The sequence below is a fragment of the Carassius gibelio genome, chromosome A21, assembly GCF_023724105.1.
Source record: "Carassius gibelio isolate Cgi1373 ecotype wild population from Czech Republic chromosome A21, carGib1.2-hapl.c, whole genome shotgun sequence".
NCBI classification, from domain to species: domain Eukaryota; kingdom Metazoa; phylum Chordata; class Actinopteri; order Cypriniformes; family Cyprinidae; genus Carassius; species Carassius gibelio.
In genome coordinates, this window is record NC_068391.1 from 2,652,565 (window position 1) to 2,676,182 (window position 23,618).

The window sequence follows — 23,618 nt, forward strand, 5'->3', positions numbered from 1 at the left end:
CTTAAAATATAATTTCCCTTTTTTTATTTTGAGTTTGTGTAAAGCAGGAATCCAAGGCATGTTTTGTGACTTAACAATCCAAGACCACTGCAACTGTAAAAAGTCGTCCCTCCACCTGCTATGCTCAGTATTTTGGAGAGCTAAATGATCTCCCTCCCTCAGAAATGCACTGTGATTCACTTACAGTAAATATGCAATTACTGTAAATAGTTTGGACGATGCTCACATCCTCCAAACCCAGACATGATGACGAAGGAAGCTTTGGCTCTGCCCAAAAACCCCAGTGACACCATGCAGTGTTTGATGCTGGGGTGATTATGTGCAGGATCCCAGTCCGTTCGGGGGCAGGAAAGGAGAGCAGGGGTTCGGTCTGATTAAACATTAGGCTGGTAAAGCCGTTATGTGGGTTCAGTTTCTGGCGAGTTTTAGCGAGAGCCGGTGTATCCAGTGAGACTTGATTTAATTTTACGCCCCTCTGACACAACAGGGCATGTTTTGAAGACACGAGCACAGGGTGTGGGGTGACTCTTCTCCGACAGTCTTAACTGGGACACAGTCTGGTTTAACCATCACTGTGCATTAAATGTTTGCTTTATTTCCGCCTTCAGCCTGATATTGATCCGGTGGGTTGATAACTAGTCTAATTTATATGCAAAAACCTGGTTGATTTAAAATTCGTGGTTTGAAACCTACAGTAGATCCACCGACTGAAGCAAATCATGACTAAAATCAGAGCACAGCTAGAGAAGCACTGTATGTTTAAGATGGGTGTGCAAATTAAACTGATAAGTAGAGATTGTCTTTGACCTTAACCTTTTTTTTTTTGGATTGCGCTTGTAGTTTTTTGGGTTTGGCTGCTCTTCTGATTTAATTCATCCGTCTCCACCTTTTATAAACTCCAATAGCATCACAATTAATCATCAGGGTGTGGGAACAGTGTTTTACATTTGATTCTTATTTACAAGCCTGCTGTAATTGTTGCCTCTTTCCTCTAAATTGCTTTAGTATAAAGATTTGTTCACACAATGGTCACAAAAAATATGTCTTATACTAAAAAAATGTGATGCATATCCGTGCATTAGACCAAGCATCTGTATCTGATTAAATGCTGCCGGATCATTTCTCTACATTCGGATCACATTTCTTAATCTCGATTTAAATCAGATTTTTAGTGCAGTATGAAGTCAGTGTGGCTTATTTTGTTTATTTAGAGAATGTTTTTCTTAGCTCACAATATGGGACGATGCATTTAAGGTCAGATACAAAAATAATGCAGCAAATTCACCTATATATATATATATATATATATATATATATATATATATACAGAAAATTTAATTCCTACCAGTGATAATCTGATGATGGAGAATGAATGAAGACATATTTCAGAAATGTTTCTTTCATCAGTTTTTGTGTCAGAAAGATTTTTTTTTTTAAATAAATCAACATTTTTATTAATCAAGGCTGTGTTAAATTGATCAAAAGCAACAGTAAAGACATTAATAATGTTCCAAAAGATTCGCTGTTCTTTTGAACTTTAAATTAATCAAAGAAAATACAGCTGCACATCACAGAAATAAATTACACTTTAACGGATATTCACATAGAAAACAGCTATATTGAATTGTAATAATATTACAGAATATACATGCTATATTTTTGATCAAATAAATGCAAGCAGAAGAGATTTTTCCTTCTGCCAGGACATAGAAGAAATATTGATTTTATATATTTATTTTAATATTTAATATATTTTCAATTGTCAGTTATGGCTATTTAAAAAAAAATAATAATAATGGCAGGTAATTTTTTAACTCATGTCTGAAGAATCAAGAATCGTCCAAATAGTTCATTTGTGTCTCATTTTAAGTTATTCTGAAAATTGTCACATTATAGTTTATTTGAATCTGTAAACGTAATACACAAAATAAATGTAGTGTCTTTCCCAGTCATTCTTTTTTGTCATTGTCTGGCAAATAACTTGAATGAATAATGAAGCAGCAGATTGTTTCTGCTTTCACAATACAAAGGAGAAACGAAATGAGTGAATGTGTTTAACAAATAAGACACACGGGTCGCTGAGACAGGGGGACAGTTTGTGGAAATCTGGTCGTTTTAGCATATAAAGTTGATGAGATGATCCTCTGGCTGAGAATAGCAGAGACGTGGAGGTTTAAAGACTGTCTGCACACACACACACACAGAGAAAATGTGCCAATCTGTGCTTAACAAGGAGTCCAGACAGAAACTGTAATAGAAAACAGCAATAAAATGTGACTGTCCGACCGAGGTTGACATTCAGACGAGCATCGGCCTCTCAGGAATCCTCATTAAAGAAGAAATGAACCAGAAGCAGAGTTCATTTAAGATCATTTAAGACACATCGCTCACACAAAACCCCAACGTGTTTATGAAACATTAGTAAAATTCTACTTCAGAAAGAAAGAAATGTTGGATACTCATCAAGAACCATACTTTTTAGTATGGATTTTTTTAAGATCTTCATGCTTTATTGGTTCTTCAGATCAGTGTTTGGTTTATGAAATAGTAATATTACAAATCTATCAATGAATCAATACATAGGCTTCTTATCCAGAATGATATTTTGTTGTATGTATATATATATATATATATGTATATATATATATGTATATATACGTGTTTGGTTTATGAAATAGTAATTCATAATTTTAAAAGGAGAAAATCAGAAAAAGAAAATACAAATTGTTATCTGTGAATAAATCCAAAGTTTCTTATCAAGAACCATATTTAGCTATTTCTTTTTTTTCTTTGGAGAGTAATACAGTTCTTAATGTTTGATAGATTCTTCAGATCAGTGGTTTCTGGGTTTTGTAAATATAGATTATTTTTCTCTAGTTTTTTAGGAAACCATATATATGGTTTCTGAAAGAATAAAAATGTAAACTGTTCTCTTGTAGCACTTGACTAAAAAAAAATCTGTTTTTAAGAATGTGTTTATGAAAACTTCTTTTCTGCACGAACATAACTGCATCTGAGACTTCAGCTATGGGAACTGTGTATTAAGGAGCAGTGTCTCTCTCACCCTCCCTCTCCTGTACCTGACACCTTCTACGTCCTCCATGAACTTCTCTCTTCGGCCCATCTGCCCCCTTACCACCTCTCCCACACTCTTCCAGCTCACCCACCTACTCAACGGGTGCTCACACACTCAGCAGGGGGTCTGACGCAGTACCGCCGACCACCAACAGGGGACCACTTGGATGCATCAGGAAACTGAAAAATGCTGCCTTCGGAGGATGCATTCCAAGGCACGTCCGAATTCAATGTTAGCTTCAGTTCCTGTCTCCTGAGATGCCTTCATCTGGCCGGTTTCTGAAGGCAGCATAGATGTATCCTTCCCTGCCTTTGATATCCCTCAATCCTGTGCGTTCCATTCTGTGACAGTTAAGCCCCAAAAAAAAAAAAGATGGAGTCTGAAAGTTGCAGTTGGTGGTCAGTTTGTGTGTAAATGTCTATTTTTGATCAATGTTTTCCACTTGTTATGTCATTTCTAGCGAGAAATTAATATTGCAGTAATGAATATACACTAAGTTATTACCAAAGCTCTCAATATTTTGCTGTAGATCATTTAACTATTACTCTGCCTCAGAAGCCTGTCCAAAATCAGTTTTCTTGAGGTGCCTTCATGCAAAAACGCTGCGTGCAAAGTCATTGCTATTACTTCTGCAGCATGCTTTGTTTATGCACTTTTTTTTAGAATATAAAATGTGCAGTATACTACAGATCACACTGCATCCCACAAAGCAATGCACCTAGCCTTCGATTTCTAGTGTAATGATTGACACATACGGATTTTTAACATCTTGCTTGAATTTGTGATTGTTTCCAGATGTAATTAGAGAACAACGAGTTAAAACTGAGGATAACTGGATGCCACTAAAATTAAGCATGTTATATAAAGAGGTCATGTGACCTTTTGGAATCCATATGGCATACAGTTTCACTTATACATAAATATATTATTTTTTAATGCTTTAAGGATCTAATAAGTGTGCGTGGCTAATACGTCACATCCCGCACACACATCAAGGCACAAAAACACTCATAAAACTTCTTATATACAGTGTTCCTGTAGCTTAATTGGTAGAGCATTGCGTTAGCAAGCAAGCTAGCGCAAGATTGGGGGTCCGATTCCCCGGGAGCACATGATAGGTAAAAATTGATAGCCTGAATGTACTGTAAGTCGCTTTGGATAAAAGCGTCTGCTAAATGCATAAATTTATATATTAATATATACTTATATATAATCTTTTTATATTATTTTGCTTTATATTACTGCAATACAATAAATCAGTTTTCTAGTCGCCCCGTGGCTTAAATTATTGTCAGTTTAGCGTTAAGTGATTTACACCAAAATAAAAGATAACATCCTTTCATGTCTAAAACATTATTTTTGTCTAACATTTCATAATAAATTCAGACAAGCATAGTGCTGACTCTTTCGTTTCGTCATGAAATGGAACGGGTACAAAGGTGGGTGATGCACCCATGGTGGACAGCAGTAAAAGGAAGAAACAGACCGAGAACCCGCTGACACACACACACACACACACACGTTTGTTTTTGTGTAAAGTGTGTTTATCCCATAGGTGTAATGGTTTTTATACTGTACAAACTGTATATTATATGGCCCTACACCAACCCTACACCTAACCCTAACCCTCACAGGAAACTTTGTGCATTTTTACTTTCTCAAAAAAACTCACTCTGTATGATTTATAAGTGTTTTGAAAAATGGGGACATGGGTTATGTCCTCATAAGTCACCCTCTCCTTGTAATACCTGTGTCATACCCATGTCATTATACAGAGTTGTGTCCTGATATGTCTCACACACACACACACACACACACATCAATCGTCTGGCCAGCTTTCTGTCCCCACCTGCTGGCTAAAGAGCCAAACACACACTGAGTGAGAATTTGTGTATTTGAAACACCTACTAATCTTCAATTATGTTTAAATGTTCAGCGTTGTAAGCTCAACACCGTCTGTCAATCATCTCTCTGGAGCTGGATGCGACATGCTGGTGTGTGTAGAAAAAACTCAGCTGCATTTTTACATAGGGTGTTGCTATGCAGGTCCTAAGGTTACTTTTGACTGACCATTGGGCTTGCTTTCTTACGCCAACCTGGCAACCCTGGTGACGGTTCATCTGGATGTCATTCAGATCGACAGACAAGCGAGTGATGCTGTGGTGAGCAGGTGTGTTAGAGGCTGAACGCAGGGCCTGATGTTGTGTATGTCTGGGAGGGGGACGTGGAGCAGAAGGAAGGGAGGTGGCCGTCCTGCATAATTCCACGTTTCAGTTTTTAAACGCAGGCCACAGCCTCACAGAAATATCATCACGCCGGCTCTCCCTCGCTAATTACTGCCTTGCATACCCTCCACTGGCTCTGCTCGCTCGCTCTGGACAGGGCTGCAGTATTCACAGAGGAAAACATGTGCAAAACAGTCTTTACATCAACCCACTGGTGTTGTGTCTGGAGAACGGGGCCGTTTTGGGTGATACGAGGAAATGTGGAATAAAGGATGGATGGGTCATTCCTTTTCTTTGAGCTCTGTAACCTTCAAAAACCCATTACATGTATATATTTATAGCAGATTTCTGGTTTATTGATTATAATTTGGTTATTTAGATACTATCAAGAAAATAAACAGGATGGAAATAAAGAGCTAAAGTTATCTTACACAGGATTTCAGTTTTTTTCATTTTATAGATTTCTAATTCTCAAAAAAAAAAACTAAATTCTAATTTGTCACTTTTGTATGTATGTGATTTATATGTAACTACAAGTTTAAACATTTTATAAATATGTAAATGATTATAAATAAATTATTTTTAAATGATTATAAAACTGAAATCATTGCAATTCTCATTTATTTAGTGTAAGTTGAAGTACTAAAACAACTAAAATTATATATATATATATATAAGTGGCCCAAAAGAGGTGCCGGTACTGTATTATAGCTAAAAAAAAATATATATTTTCTTTTCTTTTTTTTTGATGACTCCTCTCATCCCCTGAGGTAACAACAACTATATTGAAGGGCTTTTATATACAGCAGTCAACAGGTAACCTTAATAATAAATCCTTTTATTAGTTCGTGGATTTGCTTGAGCTAGAAAGAACTACTGAACATAAGTAAAATGTGCAACAGGATTTAGAAAAAATACCCTTAGAAAGAGCTACTGCATTACTGCATTCAAACATCCAAACTGACTCAAATGATTCGCGATCCCGCTCCGAACTCTCCAATTGATCCAAATGATCCGGGAAGCCCCTCCGAACGCCCGAACTGATTCAAATGATTCCTGATCACCAAACTGACTGACTCAAATGATTTGCGATCCGGCTTTGAACTCCCGAGCTGACTCAAATGATTCGCAAACCCGCTCAGATTTCTCGAACTTATTCAAATGAACTAGGAAGAATTAGGAAGCATTCATTGTGAAGGGTGCTCTGAAAAGTGGCAGCACAGGCAAAGGATTAAAACCTCTATTAAAACAGATGTCCAAATGAACGTACCGGTACGATAAAAGCACGTTCTGGGCGCATGGAGAGGTGGTGGTACGCTCAAGAGCTATATTTGGAAGTGGTGGTACTGAGTATCGTGCATACAGTCCCACTTAAAGCACTGTATGTATCTCAAACTTGTTTCTGCTGTAATGAATCAAGATGTAATGTTTCAAAATATCACAAAACCCATCAAATCCATTGCTAATATTGGCATTTACAAGAGATTTTATTAAACAGTATACAGTACATAGGATTGAAAGTTATATTAAGTGAAATTAATACTGAAAATAATACTGACTGATTAATAAATAATGCTGAAATACATTTCCGTTAAATTGTTTTATGAAGTTTAATTTTCTGTTCACTATAAAAAAAACTAGCTAATATTATTTTAATCTTCAAAAACATTCAGTTTAGTATTTTTTCCAAAATATTAAGACATTAGGGATGACCCAGATCACACATGTAATGGTGGTTTTGTGTGGGAATGTGTGTGTTTGTGTGTCACAGCTGAATGGGACGCACACAAAGATTCATGACAAATGAACAGTCAACAAATTGTGCCGCTCGAGCCCACTGCCCACACACAGACTGGCACGACGCCCGCGTGACTCACCATCTAATGACAGACTATTACAATAAAGTGTGTTGATTCACCGAAACATATAAAACAGACAGACTCCGAGCCACACCAGATCTGAGCTGAACCTCGGAGTGAAGGATGATGGTGTCACTTCATGTTTAGGAATCACATATGGAGTGTATGAGTACCTTAGTAAAAGAAATATACTATGGTAACATTACCATGGTACAGTGATGGTGTCACGTGCTAATACAATACAATGGCATTTCTATGCGATAAGGTATTAAATTATTATTATTAAGCTAAGTGTTTTTTTATTGTTTTGTTTTTTTTATAATTGTCATGCAGCAAATAGTAATTGAATGAAAAGAGGAAAACAGGTATGCTTACTAGTGAGTAACAACCAAACAACAAACGTAAACTTGCAGAACTGTCTCGATGCTGCTGATCTTTCTTTGGCATCATGGAGTCTCTCAGGAGGAAAAGGAGATTTTGAGGCTGGTGTGTGTGGAGGCCTGCGCTGGTGACAGGCTGTCCAGGCCGGGCGAGAGATGGAGTGATAGAAAGGATGGAGGAAGAGTCTGCAGTCTGCAGGAAGATGGATCACACCAGGAAGATTAATTAGTCTCTGACAGCGACAGCTAAAGTGTTATTGCCATCTGGAGAGTGCGGAACTTCAGGAGACTTCTGAGTGTAAGTGTGTGTGTGTGTGTGTGTGTGTGTAAGACATGAGCTTGGCAGTGCTGTTATTGATGAAAACAGTTCTCGCCAAATTGGCCAAGCGACTGAAAGGTGTCGAAGAAGGACATCACATACTGACCTTCACAAACATAGTGATAATTGTGTGTGTGTGCGTGTGAACATGTGTTTTTGGCATGTAGAGGGAGGCGACTTTTCACTTGTCTTTTTAAATCTTCTCAGAATACACAATAGTCAGAGAAGCGCCATATTTAATTTCTGACAGGAATGAAAACGAGGCTGTGAGGGACTAAAGTACAGGGCACTCAGTTGTACTGTTCAAGTACACAAGCTGCTTTTAAACTCTTCTCCTGGGTTAAAGGTTTGATATATTGCATAAATTGTATTTTACTGAATGACTTATATTGAGATCTGATAAAATAGATAAAAATAAACTAGATGAAGGGGGCCAATAGTAGGGAACCTTTGATCTGTGTTTGTCATCACTACCATATATGGTTTTAAATTTGCATAACAAAGACAATATATATATATATATATATATATATATATATATATATATATATATATATATATATATATACACACTTTGGATATGTGAATATCATATTTTGAGATTTGATATTTGGTATATGGTCAGTGGGTTACTATTGGGCTATTTATATTCAGCCATTGGGCTAGTTTTTGTACTGTTGTTTAACATACGGGGAAAAAAAGCCTTTCAGTAGACAAAAACTCTATAAATACTGTAAGTCTTTTCTTCAGAGCCTCGTATTCATTCGCGTTATATTCAGTATGGTGTCTGACTTAAAACGGAACTATGACAAAGTAGGCAAAGATCAATACAATGCCAAACCCTAAAACAAAAATCCACATTTTCAATGCAACGCAACAAATAATATGTTCAGATGTTTTTTTGCTACGACCATAATGAGGTTATGTCTTCATCGCAAATTAAAGAAATTATTTTTCTAGTTAAATATTCAAAATGCCAAGTACAAACCACGTGTCTTTAACTGATTATGCACAAGAGGGCGATAGTGAACAGACAAAGATCCACAGAGAGCTGAATGCGGCAGAGGAGATTTATGACCACGAGGGGGCAGCAGAAAACACGGGAAACGACTGATGTTTGATGACTGCACTGATGCACTTTTTTATATGCCATCTAATTTTGGACTTAATACTCTCAGGTGATCTATAGATTCATACATTTTATTAATTTAAATTATTAAATACTCTTTAAGTATTTAAGTATTTGCACGACCTTTTTACAAACAATATTTCTAAAGCAATAAATAAAATAAAATAAAAAAGGACAATAAAAAAAGCAAACAATCAAGCAAACTCACGTGTAAATAAATGAATTTTATTTAGTTTATTTCTTAAATAAATACTTCAGCTTATCAGCATTTTCAATGCATCAATACAAATTAAATAAAATAAATACATTTTGGTGACATACATCAAAGTTCCATGGTATACATTTTTTTGACAATTGTTTTATTTTTGTTATATATATATATATATATATATATATATATATATATATATATATATATATATATATATATATATATATATATATATATATATATATATATATATATACATTTCATTTTATTTATAAGTACTTTATTAGCATTTTTTTTTTTACAAACAAGAGCCTATTTCCAGAGCATCATTACAAATATGAAATAAACTGAATAGAAAACAAAATATTTATCAATGAGCTAAGATAGCACAGAATAGAATAACCATTCAACAAGATATTCCTCATAAACAGTCATTATCTTTGAACTCAAATTCCCACAATCCCCGGTTGCCACGTGCGCGTGTTCTGTCAGCAAACCGGACTAAACGTCACATTCCTGCATTCTCATCACTGCGAGCGCGAGTGCGTGTGTGTGTGGGAGAGAGAGGGACGCAGGCTAATATCTCCCTCCCGGACACGTCACTGTCCACAGGAAACACTCATGATCGGGCGGATTTAACCCCGGTGGACACCCGGCGATCCCCGCAGGCCCGATCGCAGATCTCGGGTGAGTGTATGCGTGTGTTTTGCCGCAGATCTGTATGTCTCGCCGGTTTGGGGTGTTTACCTCGGCGTATCCAGCGCAGCATGTAGTAACCGCGCGCGACCGGATGGAACGTCTGTGATACATTGTAACACTTCACACGAGCTGCGACCCGCAACTTTGTATCTTGTTATTGATAGAATGTATCGGTTTGATCTGGCGGCGTCGCTTTGATCATAAAGAAATGACAGATGTCTGGTGTTCTGATGACAGGTAAAATGATTCTGATCACTGTGTGTGTGTGTGTGTGTGTGTGTGTGTGTGTGTGTGTGTTTTGGTTTCATTGTTGCTGTTTTGAAAATCTCAAGCCATAATAGGGAACGAATTTAAAACAATAAAGGCACAAATGTTATGATTTTTGGGGAATAAACTGTCAGATATGTTAGTGTTAAAAATGTTCTGCGATCTGTCTCTCTCAGAGCTGTGTTCCTGATGATCGGTTCAGGACTGTATTACCGGTTTCATATCGTATCGATCTCCGATGGTTGCATCAGACGCGGGCAGGGCCACAAACATACACATATGCCTGCATGCAGTTAAACAGCCCTGATCTTCCCTTGCTGCTTCACCCTCCTCATCAGCAGTGACACGCAGCTGGGCTGTGCATTTACACTAGCGATATATAGGCCCTTTTTTCAACTGATACCAGTTATTTCTATTAAAGGTATAGTTCCTCCAAAATGAAAATATGCCCTTAAACAAATTTAGAGGAATGTTGCATTATTGTTGATGACTTGCTCAACAATTGATCCTCTGCAGTGAATGGGTGCCATCAGAATCATAGTCCAAACAGCTGATAAGACCACCACTTCAGTCCATCAGTTAATGTCCTGTGAAGTGAAAAACCTGCATATTATAAGAAACAACTCCATCGTTAAGTAGTTTTTAACTTCAAATAATTGCTTCTGTTGCTTCCTCAGTCCATAATATTGTTTTCTTGATTGTCATCGGATCTGAAGCGTTATTATAGATGTGGCCAGAAGCATCAGTTGCCAGCAATTAGGCCACTGGTTTGGATGTCAGGTAGGAAATATTCAGCATAATAGTACTGAATACATGCTTTAAATGATCATATGAGTCTCTTACTCTGTTATTAGTGTGTTATTTAGCTATGAGAATAACTTTTGTAAGCAGAATAATTATTATATATAATGGACGAGTGAGGCTGGCTGTCACATTTATACAGTAGTGAAACGTCTTCTTGAGTGTTAGTTAAAAAAAACCTTGTTTTTACATATGATTTATGTTGTCATTTTATTGCCTCTTCTGGGCAAAACACTGAATCTTTGAAAGTTAACTGCTTTGTTTTGTGATTGAATAATTGTGGGATTGAGTAAATCTACAGTGGGTATAGAAAAGAATCACCCACCTTTGAAATAATCAACTTTGTTGCGTTGCAGCCTGAAATGAAGACAGACAGTTTTTGTTTTATCCAGATTTATTCACTCAGAAAAAAAAAACAGAAATGACTGAGTTGGAAGAAGGAACACCATCCTCCTAAAAACCCCTTGTAAACTCAATCAGTTGTAGCTGATCAGCTTCTCAATGGCACACAAAGCGATCTGACTTTCTTCTGTGATCAGCTGTGCTCATTTTGATCAGCTCCGCATGAAAAGATCTTTCCTGGAGTATTTCAGTCGTGGTAGTGCAGCTGAAGCAAACAATGAGCTACAGGTGACAAGACACTGTCAAAAGATCTCCAGGATAAAGACATGGACAGGCACAAGTCAGGAGATGGAGACAAAAACATTTCGAAGGCTTTATGGGTGCCTAAAGGAACAGTGAAGTCTATTATTAAAAATTGAAGGTATTTGGTAAAACACAGACCCTCCCTGGATCAGGACGTCGCTCCAAACTGGAAGAAAGAGCCAGAAGGAAACTGGTCAGAGAGGCGACAGAGAGACCGACAGCAGCTCTGGTCGTTGTGTGCATGTCACAACAATATCACAAATCCTCCACAAATGTGGCTTGTATGGAAGGATTGCAAGAAAAAAGATGCTCCTCAAGAAAGGCCACATGCAGTCAGACTGAGCTTTGCCAAAACACACCTTGAAGATTCTGAGGCAGATGAGACTAAAATGTAATTATTTAGTTTAAACACTGAATGATATGTCTGGTGGAAATCCTATACAGCTCAGCATCCAAATAACAGCATTCCTCCAGTAAAGCATGGAGTGGTAGTGTCCTGTTATGGGGAGTTTCTCTGCAGCACTCGTCAGGACAAAAGGAAAAATTAATGGGGCAAAATATCATCAAACTCTTGAGGAAAATCTGCTGCCCTCTGCCAGAAAAATGTCAATTTGAAAGACCGTTTACCTTCCAACATGACAATGACCCAAGGCACACAGCAAAACTTAGCACACAGTTGTTGAAGAAGAAAGAGGTGAATGTCCTTGCATGGCCAAGCCAGAGCTCCGACTTAAACCCTACTGAAAACCTGTGCAATGACCTGAAGACTGCAGTCCACAAACACACACCATCAAATTGAACTGAACAGTGAGCAGTTCTGCAAAGAAGAGTTAGTAGAGACGTATCCCAACAGACAAAAGGCTGTAATTAAAGCAAAAGGTGGTTCTACAAAATACTGACACAAGGGGCTGATCCTTTTCCTACCTAGTGATTCTGCTTTTTTATTTGTACAGAGAGAGAGAGAGAGAGAGACATGTCTACACATATCTACATGTCAGTCTGAGAGCATCGTATATATTAGCAGAGCAGTTTTTAATCTTCATCAGAACTGTACAGTTAATAATATAAACCGATTAGCATCAGAATTTCCTTTGACTTTATACACTTATGTGTGACTTAAGTCTAGCTCAATTCATCTCAGAGCAGTGGATTGATTCAGTGTGACTTAGAAGTGAAAGATTATTCTGTCCTGTGTGTGTGTGTGTGTGTGTGTGTGAGAGAGAGAGAGAGAGAGAGAGACCGGTTTGGTGAGAACTGTGTGTATGGTTGCAGATGATTCTGCTAGACTGTCAGATGTGATGGGAACTTTAAATCTAGGGTAGATGCAGAGATGTATAAAGTACTAGAGAACCATACTTGAGTAAAAGTACAAGTGCTCTATCAAAAAAGTGACTTGAGTAGAAGTAGAAGTGCTCTTTAAGCACCACACTTAAGTAGAAGTACTAAAGTATTCAACATTTTTTGTACTTAAGTATTGCAAGTAGTCTATTTAAAAATGTACTACTCAAGTACTGAAAGTAAAAGTAGAAGTATTGTGTTATGTAGCTATTAAAGAAAGTAGTCAAAAGTTTGAACATATTGTTTTTACTATTTCAAATGATCAACCTAAAGGACAATCACAATTCTTTGACTGTAACTTCTTGTACACAAAAAACAGTTATTAGGGTTAGTTAGCCCAATTTGCAAAATGATGTCATTAATAACTTACCCTCATGTTGTTTCAAACCCATAAGACATCAGAGGGTCATTTAGAATTTTTTGAAGCATCGAAAATACATTTTGGTCCAAAAATAGCAAAAAAAACTACGACTTTATTCAGCATTGTCTTCTCTTCCGTGTCTGTTGTAAGACAGTTAAAAACAAAGCAGTTTGTGATATCTGGTTCGCGAACGAATCATTCGATGTAACCGGATCTTTTTGAAACAGTTCACCAAATTGAACTGAATCGTTTTAAACGGTTCGCGTCTCCAATACGCATTAATCCACAGATGAATTAAGCTGTTAACTTGTTTAATGTGGCTGACACTCCCTCTGAGTTAAAACAAACCAATATCCCGGAGTAATTCATTGACTCAAACAGTACACTGACTGAACTGCTGTGAAGAGAGAACTGAAGATGAACACCGAGCCGAGTCAGATAATGACTCGTTCACGAGTCAAGAACCGTTTCTGTCAGACGCAACTGGTTTATTGAATCGAACTGTCAGAAAGAACTAACGTTACTGGTCATCCGAGAACCGATGCAACCGGTTCTTGACTCGTGAACGACTCATTATCTGGCTCGGCTCGGTGTTCGTTTCTCTCTTCACAGCAGTTCAGTCAGCACGCGCAGTCTCGCTTGATTCGCTCAATGACGTGCCAGCTTCATCAAACCTGCCATCTACAGTTCTGTCAGTGCTTTGTAATGGAATGATTCGTAACATTTTTATAATTGTAACGAGTAACGATGCAGCACATAAAAAAATATCGGAGTAAAAGTATTAAACTCAGCGAAAATATGTACTGAAGTAAAAGTGGAAGTAGGAGAAAAAAATAATACTCTAGTAAAGTACAGATACCGCCTTTTAGTACTTAAGTACAGTAGTGAAGTAGTTCTACTTCGTTACTATACATCTCTGGGTAGATGATTTTAGAGAAGCTATAGCACGCTAGATTTGAAAGCATAAGATCCCACCCTCCTTGCAAATCACTCTCCAAAGTCACACTTCCTTCAAAACACATGAACACACACAGGCAGAGCAGAGGTTAACCAGCGACACGAGGAGAGACAGTGTTGGTGGAGGTTCAATGCAACACTGTCAGATTAACTCATGTCTCATTCACCGGTGAGAAAACATATAAAGTGCATAATATTTCAATAATAACTCCTTCCATTCTCGCTCGGTCTGCAATAGTGTAATGGTATATGCCGATGTCATGTCTGCGTGAACAGGGTGTATGGAGGCATGCAAATACATATGTTCATATGTCCGGACCGAGGGATATGATTGGACGAACATTTTATGATCCTACGACTTCAACAGACAATATAAATACATTTAGACCACTTGATTACTGTCAGGATGAGAAGAGACTCTTAACCAGCACAACAAAAAATGTTTCTGTAACAAATCACCTACCCAGGCTTTCAAAATCTCTATATGAACAAGATCTTTAACTCTTCAAATTAACTTGTGAGAATTCAACCTGCATTGAATTATAAATCTTGTCTACTTCATGACTGTGCATAAGATATATAAAAAGATAAACAAATATATAATGAAAAAATTTGCAAACCTGAAATAATGCAAAGACTGTTAACTGTATCAGACTGGGTCATATGTTCGTTTTGCTAAAACGTGGAAAACTTTTGCTTTGGAGGTCAATTAGAGGTCAAGTTTTGCCTAGATTGTCAGACAGAGTATGGCTGTTTCGCATGCCCTGAAATGTAAATAAGTTCCCTGGATTGTTATTATATTACTTCCTAAGTAACATACTCAAACATTCACAGACAGCTTTATGTTATTCAATATGTTCTTCAACAGTTGAATAATAGGAATATAAATTTATGCTAAGGGATGATGTATACAGCAACATTATAATGCACATGTAATTTTACCTCCTGTTGATTTAAAATCTATTCCTTGATGAGAGGCTTTGTTTGTCTCATAGAGCAGTGCTGATAGGGCTGTTTTAGTCACCCTCCATTGTTTATCCAATCCCTGTTGCTCTCATCATGAACGAAGATTCTGATTGGCTCAGTCATACAGTGTCTGTGCTTCTCATTGGTGGTCTGTGTGAGTTGGAATGTGTGTGGAATGTGTTCACTTCCTGCTTTTCCAGCCAATCAGAGCTGCTGAATCTCATCACATTCCATTGGGATTCAGATTACATCATGAGTGTGTGGGAGAGGTAGAGACAAATGTGTGTGTGTGTGTGTGTGTGTTGTCTCTCCATTTCCAGCTGTAATTGATTTTTGCGGGCCTGTAGTTAAAAGTCGTTTCATATCTTGCACGTTCAGCATATTCTCATATTGCATGTTTACAGAAAGACCATTTACACAGCAGTTTTATACTGACTGTCTCTACAAATGCTAAGATTTAGTAGATTTAGCATTTGTAGCGTCAATGCTTATGCGTCCTGGATAACTGTGCAGTGTGCTGCTGACCGCCGTAAGCTTGAGAGCACAAATGAATGCATTTGACGTTGCATTGTTGTGGATGACGTCGTTCATTGTAGGTTCTTCAGTACGGAGAGCGCGGCATTATCTGTTTTAAAAAGCTTTTGTTCAGAGCTTCTTTGGCGGTCAACTGATTGTAGATGTTGTTTGGTGAGTTCTGTTTCGTTGTGCTTGAAATGTTTGGAGAATATATTAGTTTAACCGATGCCTGAACTTCTGTCTGGTTTATGTTATTTGAAGATCTGTTTGGTTGTAGTTTAACTTGATTAGAAAATAAGATGTGTTCAACAGCTGTATTGGCATTGTTCTACTTATTATATCTTCTAATCAAACAGTATTTGACCATTTTAAGATGAACCACATCAAGATTTGATATACAATGGTGTTCGTCATTCAGTACGGCATCAAGAACCTGATCCCGAGTGTAGATATTTAACAAGATCTGTGAATGAATCGGCCCTCATTCATCGAGCTGATGTTGTTTGATAGCTGTTGATTGGTTCTCAGGTTGTTTTGAGTTTATAGCTGTGATCACGTGTTGAAGAATAAGGTTGTACACTGATTAGATCCTGTAGTTTGAGTGAAAGATTGCTATTGTTCTAATTGAGGTTCTGCTTTAGAACAGAACAATTGATGCATTGTTTCTTTTATTCTGGTGGCAATGAGCTTTAGTTTTACACACCATCATTTCCAGCACAAAAGCCTTTCCTGGAGTTTCAGATTCTCAGATTGATTTTGAGAAGTAGAAATAATATTTTTTTTATCAATATGCCTGATTTGTCTATAAAATATATGCATTTGGTCTGACAAATATTTTATGTCATGAGACAAAGATTTTTATCTGGACAAATGTTTTAAGGACCAGGAATATCTTTTGCAATTTTTATTGTATGTAATGTTTGTCTTTTTGTCTAATTTGAATGGTTGTATTTATTATATTGTTGAATCTTTAATCTGTGTTTTCCATGTGAAGCTGATTTGCCGATATATTTAAATATAAAGTAAATCAATATGTCTTAAAATATATATATATATATATATATATATATATATATATACTACTGCTAAAAACGAATATAAAAATTATTAAATAAACACAAAATAAGTAATATAACCTATAATATTTTTAAAATTATAGATTATAAATGTGTATTTAAGAAAAGTTATATAGTATTAATAAAATAATAATACTACGTAGTAATACATATTATAATACTAATATTTTTGTCAGTCATTATTTCTCAATTTTCAGATTTTAAACCACTGAGCTTTTAATTTGACAGAAAACACGCTGAAGATCTATTTAATTAATTAAACCACAGTTTTTGCAATTTAATAAACACACTAAGCCATGTTGCAATTTTTATTTTATTTAAATTAATTGTGCCACCCTAACCACCCTTAAAAACAAAATTGATCCTGATGTGTTTTGTGATCGTGTTGGATGAGAATGTTGCACTGGTGCTGATGGGACTGAAAGGTGTCGTCTTGACAACCAGCTGACATCATCATGCTGTCAATCAGAGTTCCAGCCGTTGTGATGTCAGGAGAACATCTGTTAGAAACACTGAGCAGCATGCTGTCAACTTAGATTTCTAAGTCAACTATTTAAAGTTGAAGTCTCTTCTGCTTGCGTTTAATTTGTTAAAATACAGTAAAAAAAATAATATTGGGAAATATAAAATATCTGTTTTCTATAAAAAAAATTTTTTTTTATTAATTTATTCCTGTGATGCACAGCTGAAGTTTCAGCATCATTACTCTTCAGTGTCACATGATCTTCAGAAATCATTTGAATATGCTGATTGGTGATATCTGTGGCTTTCGTGTTTAAAGTGACAGTCTCTGTCTCTTGAGTTCATTTGCATGTCTGTGTTTATCAGGGTCTGTGATGGTGTTTGAAAGTGTTTGCTCCGTTATTACAGTCTACAGATAGTAAGCGCTGGATATTTCTTTATATTGCACCAGCGCAAAGTGGACAGCAGACTTGGAACTTCCTGTCAGTGTGTGATTGTGTGTTTGACACATTAGATATATTAATCATAAACCACAGTTATAATTAAAGATGCATCTGTAACGATGTGAAACGGCATAATGCAACATGTTTAAGGGTGAAAGTGAATATTCTTGCAAATCATTGGATATTATTGTTTATTACTATGTTTTATTATGAACAGTTGTTTCAGAGAGATTTTGATGAATGGTCATGAAAAAGAGCATGGTTTTTCTCTGGAATAACATGCACTGATGGAACATGTTGGGAAACACATCAACATGATGGATTGTGTGTGTGTGTGTGTGTGTGTGTGTGTGCGTGTGTGTGAGCTCTTTGTTCAAACAGCTGTTGTGAGCGAGTGTTACACACGTGGAGGATTTTACACACACTACTGCACCAGACAACAAAGACCAGTCACACACACACACACACACACACACACAGCATCACTATCAGCGCACAGTGTTTCCCTGCTGTCACCCTTCTCTTATTTTGTTTCCACATTTACACTTCGTGTTGTTTTCAGGTTAAACATATACTATTTGCTCCATCCACACACTCGCTCCATTCAGATCCAGTATTTCGGTCAAGTTATTAGTGCTTTACTGCCATTACTGTACATTTATTATTCAGAAGCTGTGGGAAATAAATATATGTCAGTATGTTAACAATAAACCAATGCTAGCTGTAAACGCATATGTATATGTGTAGGCTATATATATTTTTCTATTCATTAAAGAATCCTGAAAGATATGAACATTGAAAATAATTATAAAGGTTTATTAAGCAGCAAATCAGTATATTTTCATGATTTCTGAAGATCACGTGACACTGAAGACTGGAGGAATGATGCTGAAAATACAGCGGAGCATCACAGAAATAAATTACTTTTTAAAATATATTCAAATAAAAATCAGCTATTTAATATTGTAATAATATTTCACATCATTACTGTTGCATAAATGCATACTATTCTAATTAAATCAAAATTAGAATTAAAAAAACAACATAAAAAGTAAGGTGTAAGGAGTTGATCAGAGAGCAGTGAGACACACACACCATCAGTCAGACAGATAGGGCTTTCACTGCAGTGCTGGAAGAAGGAACTGTTTTGGTGGGAGATCACACACACACACACACACACACACACACACACACACACGCGTTATACTGTTGTGTTTCTTTCTGTTCCTTTTTTCTGTTAGTGTAGCTGTGCCGTTGTCTTTGGTTGTGGTTCATGTGTTTGTGTGTGTAGATAGAAGCTGTTCTGGAACAACATGACATTTTATTATTATAATGATTGGAGATATGTTATTTTTAATCTCTGCTCACACTGCCAGCATCTTTAATGCGGAATAGTTACTCTAGTGGTTGGCCACTAGTAAGAGTTTTGTTTAGTATTGTTTCGAAATGTGAGCAAAAACACTTGAAAAATCTGAATCCTAAAAGTCATGTTTTTATAATTGTAATATATTTTTCTTCCTCTGAACCTTTGTTTTAATGAAATTCGAGGAGAAAGAGGATTAACAAATCATTTTACTGCCTTACAGTATTCGCAATTCAATCAAATCAAGTCTGGCTCTATAATTAATTAGGCCTAAATGTAAGATTTATATATTTGAATTGCATCTAAAATGTGTTGGATCACAAACTGTTAACATCAGCTAATGACCTTTATATTTGTCAGTCATATAAAAATGAGACTGGAATAAATAAAACGTATGGCATAGTTATTATTAACTCTTTACGTACCGGTATATCAATTTTGAAATCATAGTCATATTTTCAAAATGCATTCATTCGGATTGCTTTTCATCAACAAAAATCTGTTAATTGTCAAAATGTATGCAATAGTATGCATTTATGCAACAGTAATAATGGGAAATATTATTACAATATTAAATAGCTGATTTTTATTTGAATTTATTTTAAAAAGTAATTTATTTCTGTGATGCACAGCTGTATTTTCAGCATCGTTCCTTCAGTCTTCAGTGTCACATGATCCTTCAGAAATCATTCTAATATACTGATTATACTGTATATACTGAAGAAACCTTTATAATTATTATCATATATGTATATATGTATAAAACAGGGTTCTGATTGTATTCAGACAGACAAATACTTTGTTTTTGCATTGTTTTCTTAATTTGGTAAAATTGTAAATTTAGGCGTTTTATGTCCACAATTTTTTATTTGTATTTTTATTTTTTAAAGGCAAATGTGTGTATATATATATATAGTGAAGTGTTGCAGCATGTGCTTCAGCTCCATTAGCAGGGAGCGTGTCGTAGCGCCTGAGGCTGTGACTGTCCTGTCAGAGACGTTTGCTCATTTAGACTTGACAGGATGATATCCACAGGAATGAAATGAGGAATGTTGAATGTCACGAGCACCAGTATGTGAGCGGCTAATGGAAAAGCCCTAATGAGAGCTCAGTTAATCTTATTCCTGCCCAGACAGATTTTTCTCCAAATGTTGGCTATGTTTGGGCTATTTTTCTGCCAGTTGAAACAAGGCTGCTCATTAGATTAAAGACTTTGTCAACGGCTAATTAGAGATTTATTTTGTTATTTCCAACATGATGTCTGAAATATTTTCTGATTTCCAACCTAATGAAATTTGTAGCTCATTCCTACTCATGCATTCGTATAAATGAACCAAAAAGACGTGTCCTGTAGTAATGATCTTATAATGCACAAGAGGGCTTATGAGCTGAAATGTGAAGTTTACATTTTAGAAAGCATTTATGTCTTCAGTAATAATATTTATTTTTTGCTCTGTAAAGTGACTTTTTTATTATAATTCAAGTGCTTAACTGTCAGATTTATTAGATTTTTTTGGTTATACTGTTATAGTTTTTGGTAATATTTTGAATGACTTTTTTTATATATATTTTCATCATTAGATTTTTTTTGTCATTTTGTGATATTTTTATGTTTATTTAACTTATATTATTTTCATTTGTTAGTTTTAAAATTAAAAATGTTATATGTATGCATGTATAAAAAAAATTCAAGTAACTAAATTTAAATAAACAGTTATTTTAATGTTTTATTATTGTTTTAGTTAACTGCATTAACCTGTATGAGGATGATGGTAAAAACAGGCTCCATCAGACAGATGTCCTTATTTCTCACAAATGAACAGTGTTTCTCTTCTGGGAAAATGGAGCAAAAATAGTGATGACTCATCCTGCATTACTCAGATTTCTGTCCAATCAAATGCTCTCCGGAATGAGAATGTCACACCCCCCAAATTATGACTAACAAATGATGGTTCATGGCTGTAATGCAAATAAAAACTATTGGCTATTTATGAAAGAGGGCTGAGCTATTTTGATGCTCCTTCACTTCCTGTTTCAACATGAAATGTGTCAACACAGAAAATAAATCTGTGCTTGTCAAAATCACTTGCATTGTTGTTTAAACTCACAAATGTAATATAATTTAACAATATTCTTAAGTGTAGCATTTTGTGTGTGGTTAGTGATGCAAAGCTTGAATGAAATGTGTCATTGACAGACGATCATACTGCATTCAGCTCATTAAAGCTCTCCGTCTGAATCTAGTGACACAATGACAGTTTTAACGCTTCTAATCCTGATCGTCTCGTGCTGGATCTCGCGCTTTCTGTTTCCTCAGCTCTAAGTGTGTGTATTGAGCCAGCTGTCTGACTGAACAGCTGATATCACAGCGCACACACACACACACACACACACATCTTTTGTTTACATTCTCCGAAGTGTCTGATGTGGAATATATCACTAAAATTGTGAAATCACTAAAAGTGAAAGTAAAAGTAATATGGACGCATGAGAATTTGAATATGTAACATGAATATTTTATATATACTGTATATAAATCAAACAAAACTTGCGAAAGGACAAGAAGAAAAAATAAAAGAATAGATTTCAGTCTTTTCATTGTTAACATTATTTATTGTTATTTAAATATTATTGTTAAGTATCTTCTGCTTACCAAGGCTGCATTTATTTATCAAAACTACAGTAAATTTTTAGTTCAAAATGGCCATTTTCTATTTGAATATATGTAAAGCTGAATTTTCATTCCTCCAGTCTTCAGTGTCACATGATCTTCAGAAATCATTATAATATGCTGATTTGCTGCTCAAGAAACATTTCTGATTATTATCAGTGTTGAAAACAGTTGTGCTCTGTGCTTGGGAGCATGATGAATATGGACACAAAGGATCAATTCACAGATTACTGGTGGTGCAAAGTACAGTTGCTAAACAAAGTAAATTCAATTCAAATTCACAATTGTATCAAAGCAGCTTTATAGAAAATGCATGTGACGATAATTCCAAAGCAGAAGTAAATGTGTCCGAGTGATGTTCATTTCACAAATGAACCATTCAAGAGGATAATAGAATCAAATATGAACATTAATTAGGAGCAGTTGTGTTTTTATGTGTGTAGACAGGAGCGCAGGGCCCTTGCGTGTGTTATTTTGGATGTGTGCTGGTAAGATGGAGCTGCTCCGGTTGTAAATCCTCTTTGCTTGACCAAGATTCAAGTATTGAGTTAACACCAGATTAAAATCTCCCTTTCTTTCTCTCTCTCTGTCACCTGGTGTAAGCGGGGCATGTTGTCCCACCCAGAGCCGTCATTATATAATGAACGCTTTTGACTTTTGAGTAATACATATAGAGAGAGAGTAAAGAGAGTAAGAAAAGAAAAAGATAGGAGGTGAAAGATGAGAGGAGAGACAGATGTGATGGTAAAGCAGAAGCAGACAGGACTTTATCAATTCGGTGTCTCTGCTGCCGCCGCTGGTGAAGCAGATGAACTGCAGAGTGTATATTATTTATTTTCTCCATTAAAAATGTCAATTCACATGATTTTGTACATTACTAAAAACCTTTTACTCTTTGCCCCGCCCACAGCTCCCCTCCCTCCATCCCTCCTCCCACTGGGCTGGTTGCCATGGAGAGCTCATCGGTAGCCTCGGCATCTTCAGAGGCGGGAAGCACACGCTCGCAAGAGATCGAGGAGCTGGAGCGCTTCATCGACAGCTACGTGCTGGAGTACCAGGTGCAGGGACTCCTGAGCGACAAAAACGAGACCGACCAGGATGTGGACAAGACCCCGTCCCACATCTCCCAGGTAAATCACACCCTTTCCCAATCCTTACAGGTAAAAGACACCCTGTCCTGAACCTCACAGGTAAATCACACCCCGTCCCACACCTCACAGTTCAAACACACCCTGTCCCAGACCTCACAGGTAAAACTGACCTCGTCCCACACCAAACACACCCCTGTCCCAGACCTCACTGGTAAAACTAACCTCGTCCCACACCAAACACACCCTGTCCCAGACCTCACAGGTAAAACACACCCTGTCCCAGACCTCGCAGGTAAAACTGACCTCGTCCCACACCAAACACATCCCTGTCCCAGACCTCACTGGTAAAACTGACCTCGTCCCACACCAAACACACCCTGTCCCAGACCTCACAGGTAAAACACACCCTGTCCCAGACCTCGCAGGTAAAACTGACCTCGTCCCGCACCAAACACACCCCTGTCCCAGACCTCACAGGTAAAACTGACCTCGTCCCACACCAAACACACCCCTGTCCCAGACCTCACAGGTAAAACTGACCTCGTCCCACACCAAACACACCCCTGTCCCAGACCTCACAGGTAAAACACAACCTGTCCCAGACCTCACTGGTAAAACTAACCTCGTCCCACACCAAACACACCCCTGCCCCAGACCTCACAGGTAAAACACACCCTGTCCCAGACCTCGCAGGTAAAACTGACCTCGTCCCACACCAAACACATCCCTGTCCCAGACCTCACTGGTAAAACACAACCTGTCC

At 36.8% G+C, this 23,618-nt stretch overlaps 1 protein-coding gene across 4 annotated transcripts in view; it reads left to right on the top strand.

Moving 5' to 3' along the window:
• The first annotated feature begins 9,718 nt into the window (after positions 1–9,718).
• LOC127941970 (CBP80/20-dependent translation initiation factor) overlaps positions 9,719–23,618 on the top strand; it is a 53,840-nt gene continuing 39,940 nt past the window's right edge. For 2 of the 4 annotated variants that reach the window (XM_052537465.1, XM_052537467.1), the window contains exons 1-2: positions 9,985–10,135; positions 22,675–22,894. In XM_052537465.1, coding sequence (XP_052393425.1) covers positions 10,107–10,135; positions 22,675–22,894 — 249 coding nt within the window. In that variant the 5' untranslated portion in view covers positions 9,985–10,106. Of the gene's footprint in view, positions 9,887–9,980; positions 10,136–22,674; positions 22,895–23,618 lie in introns of those variants that run through there. The other 2 variants (XM_052537466.1, XM_052537468.1) reach the window with 2 other exon arrangements.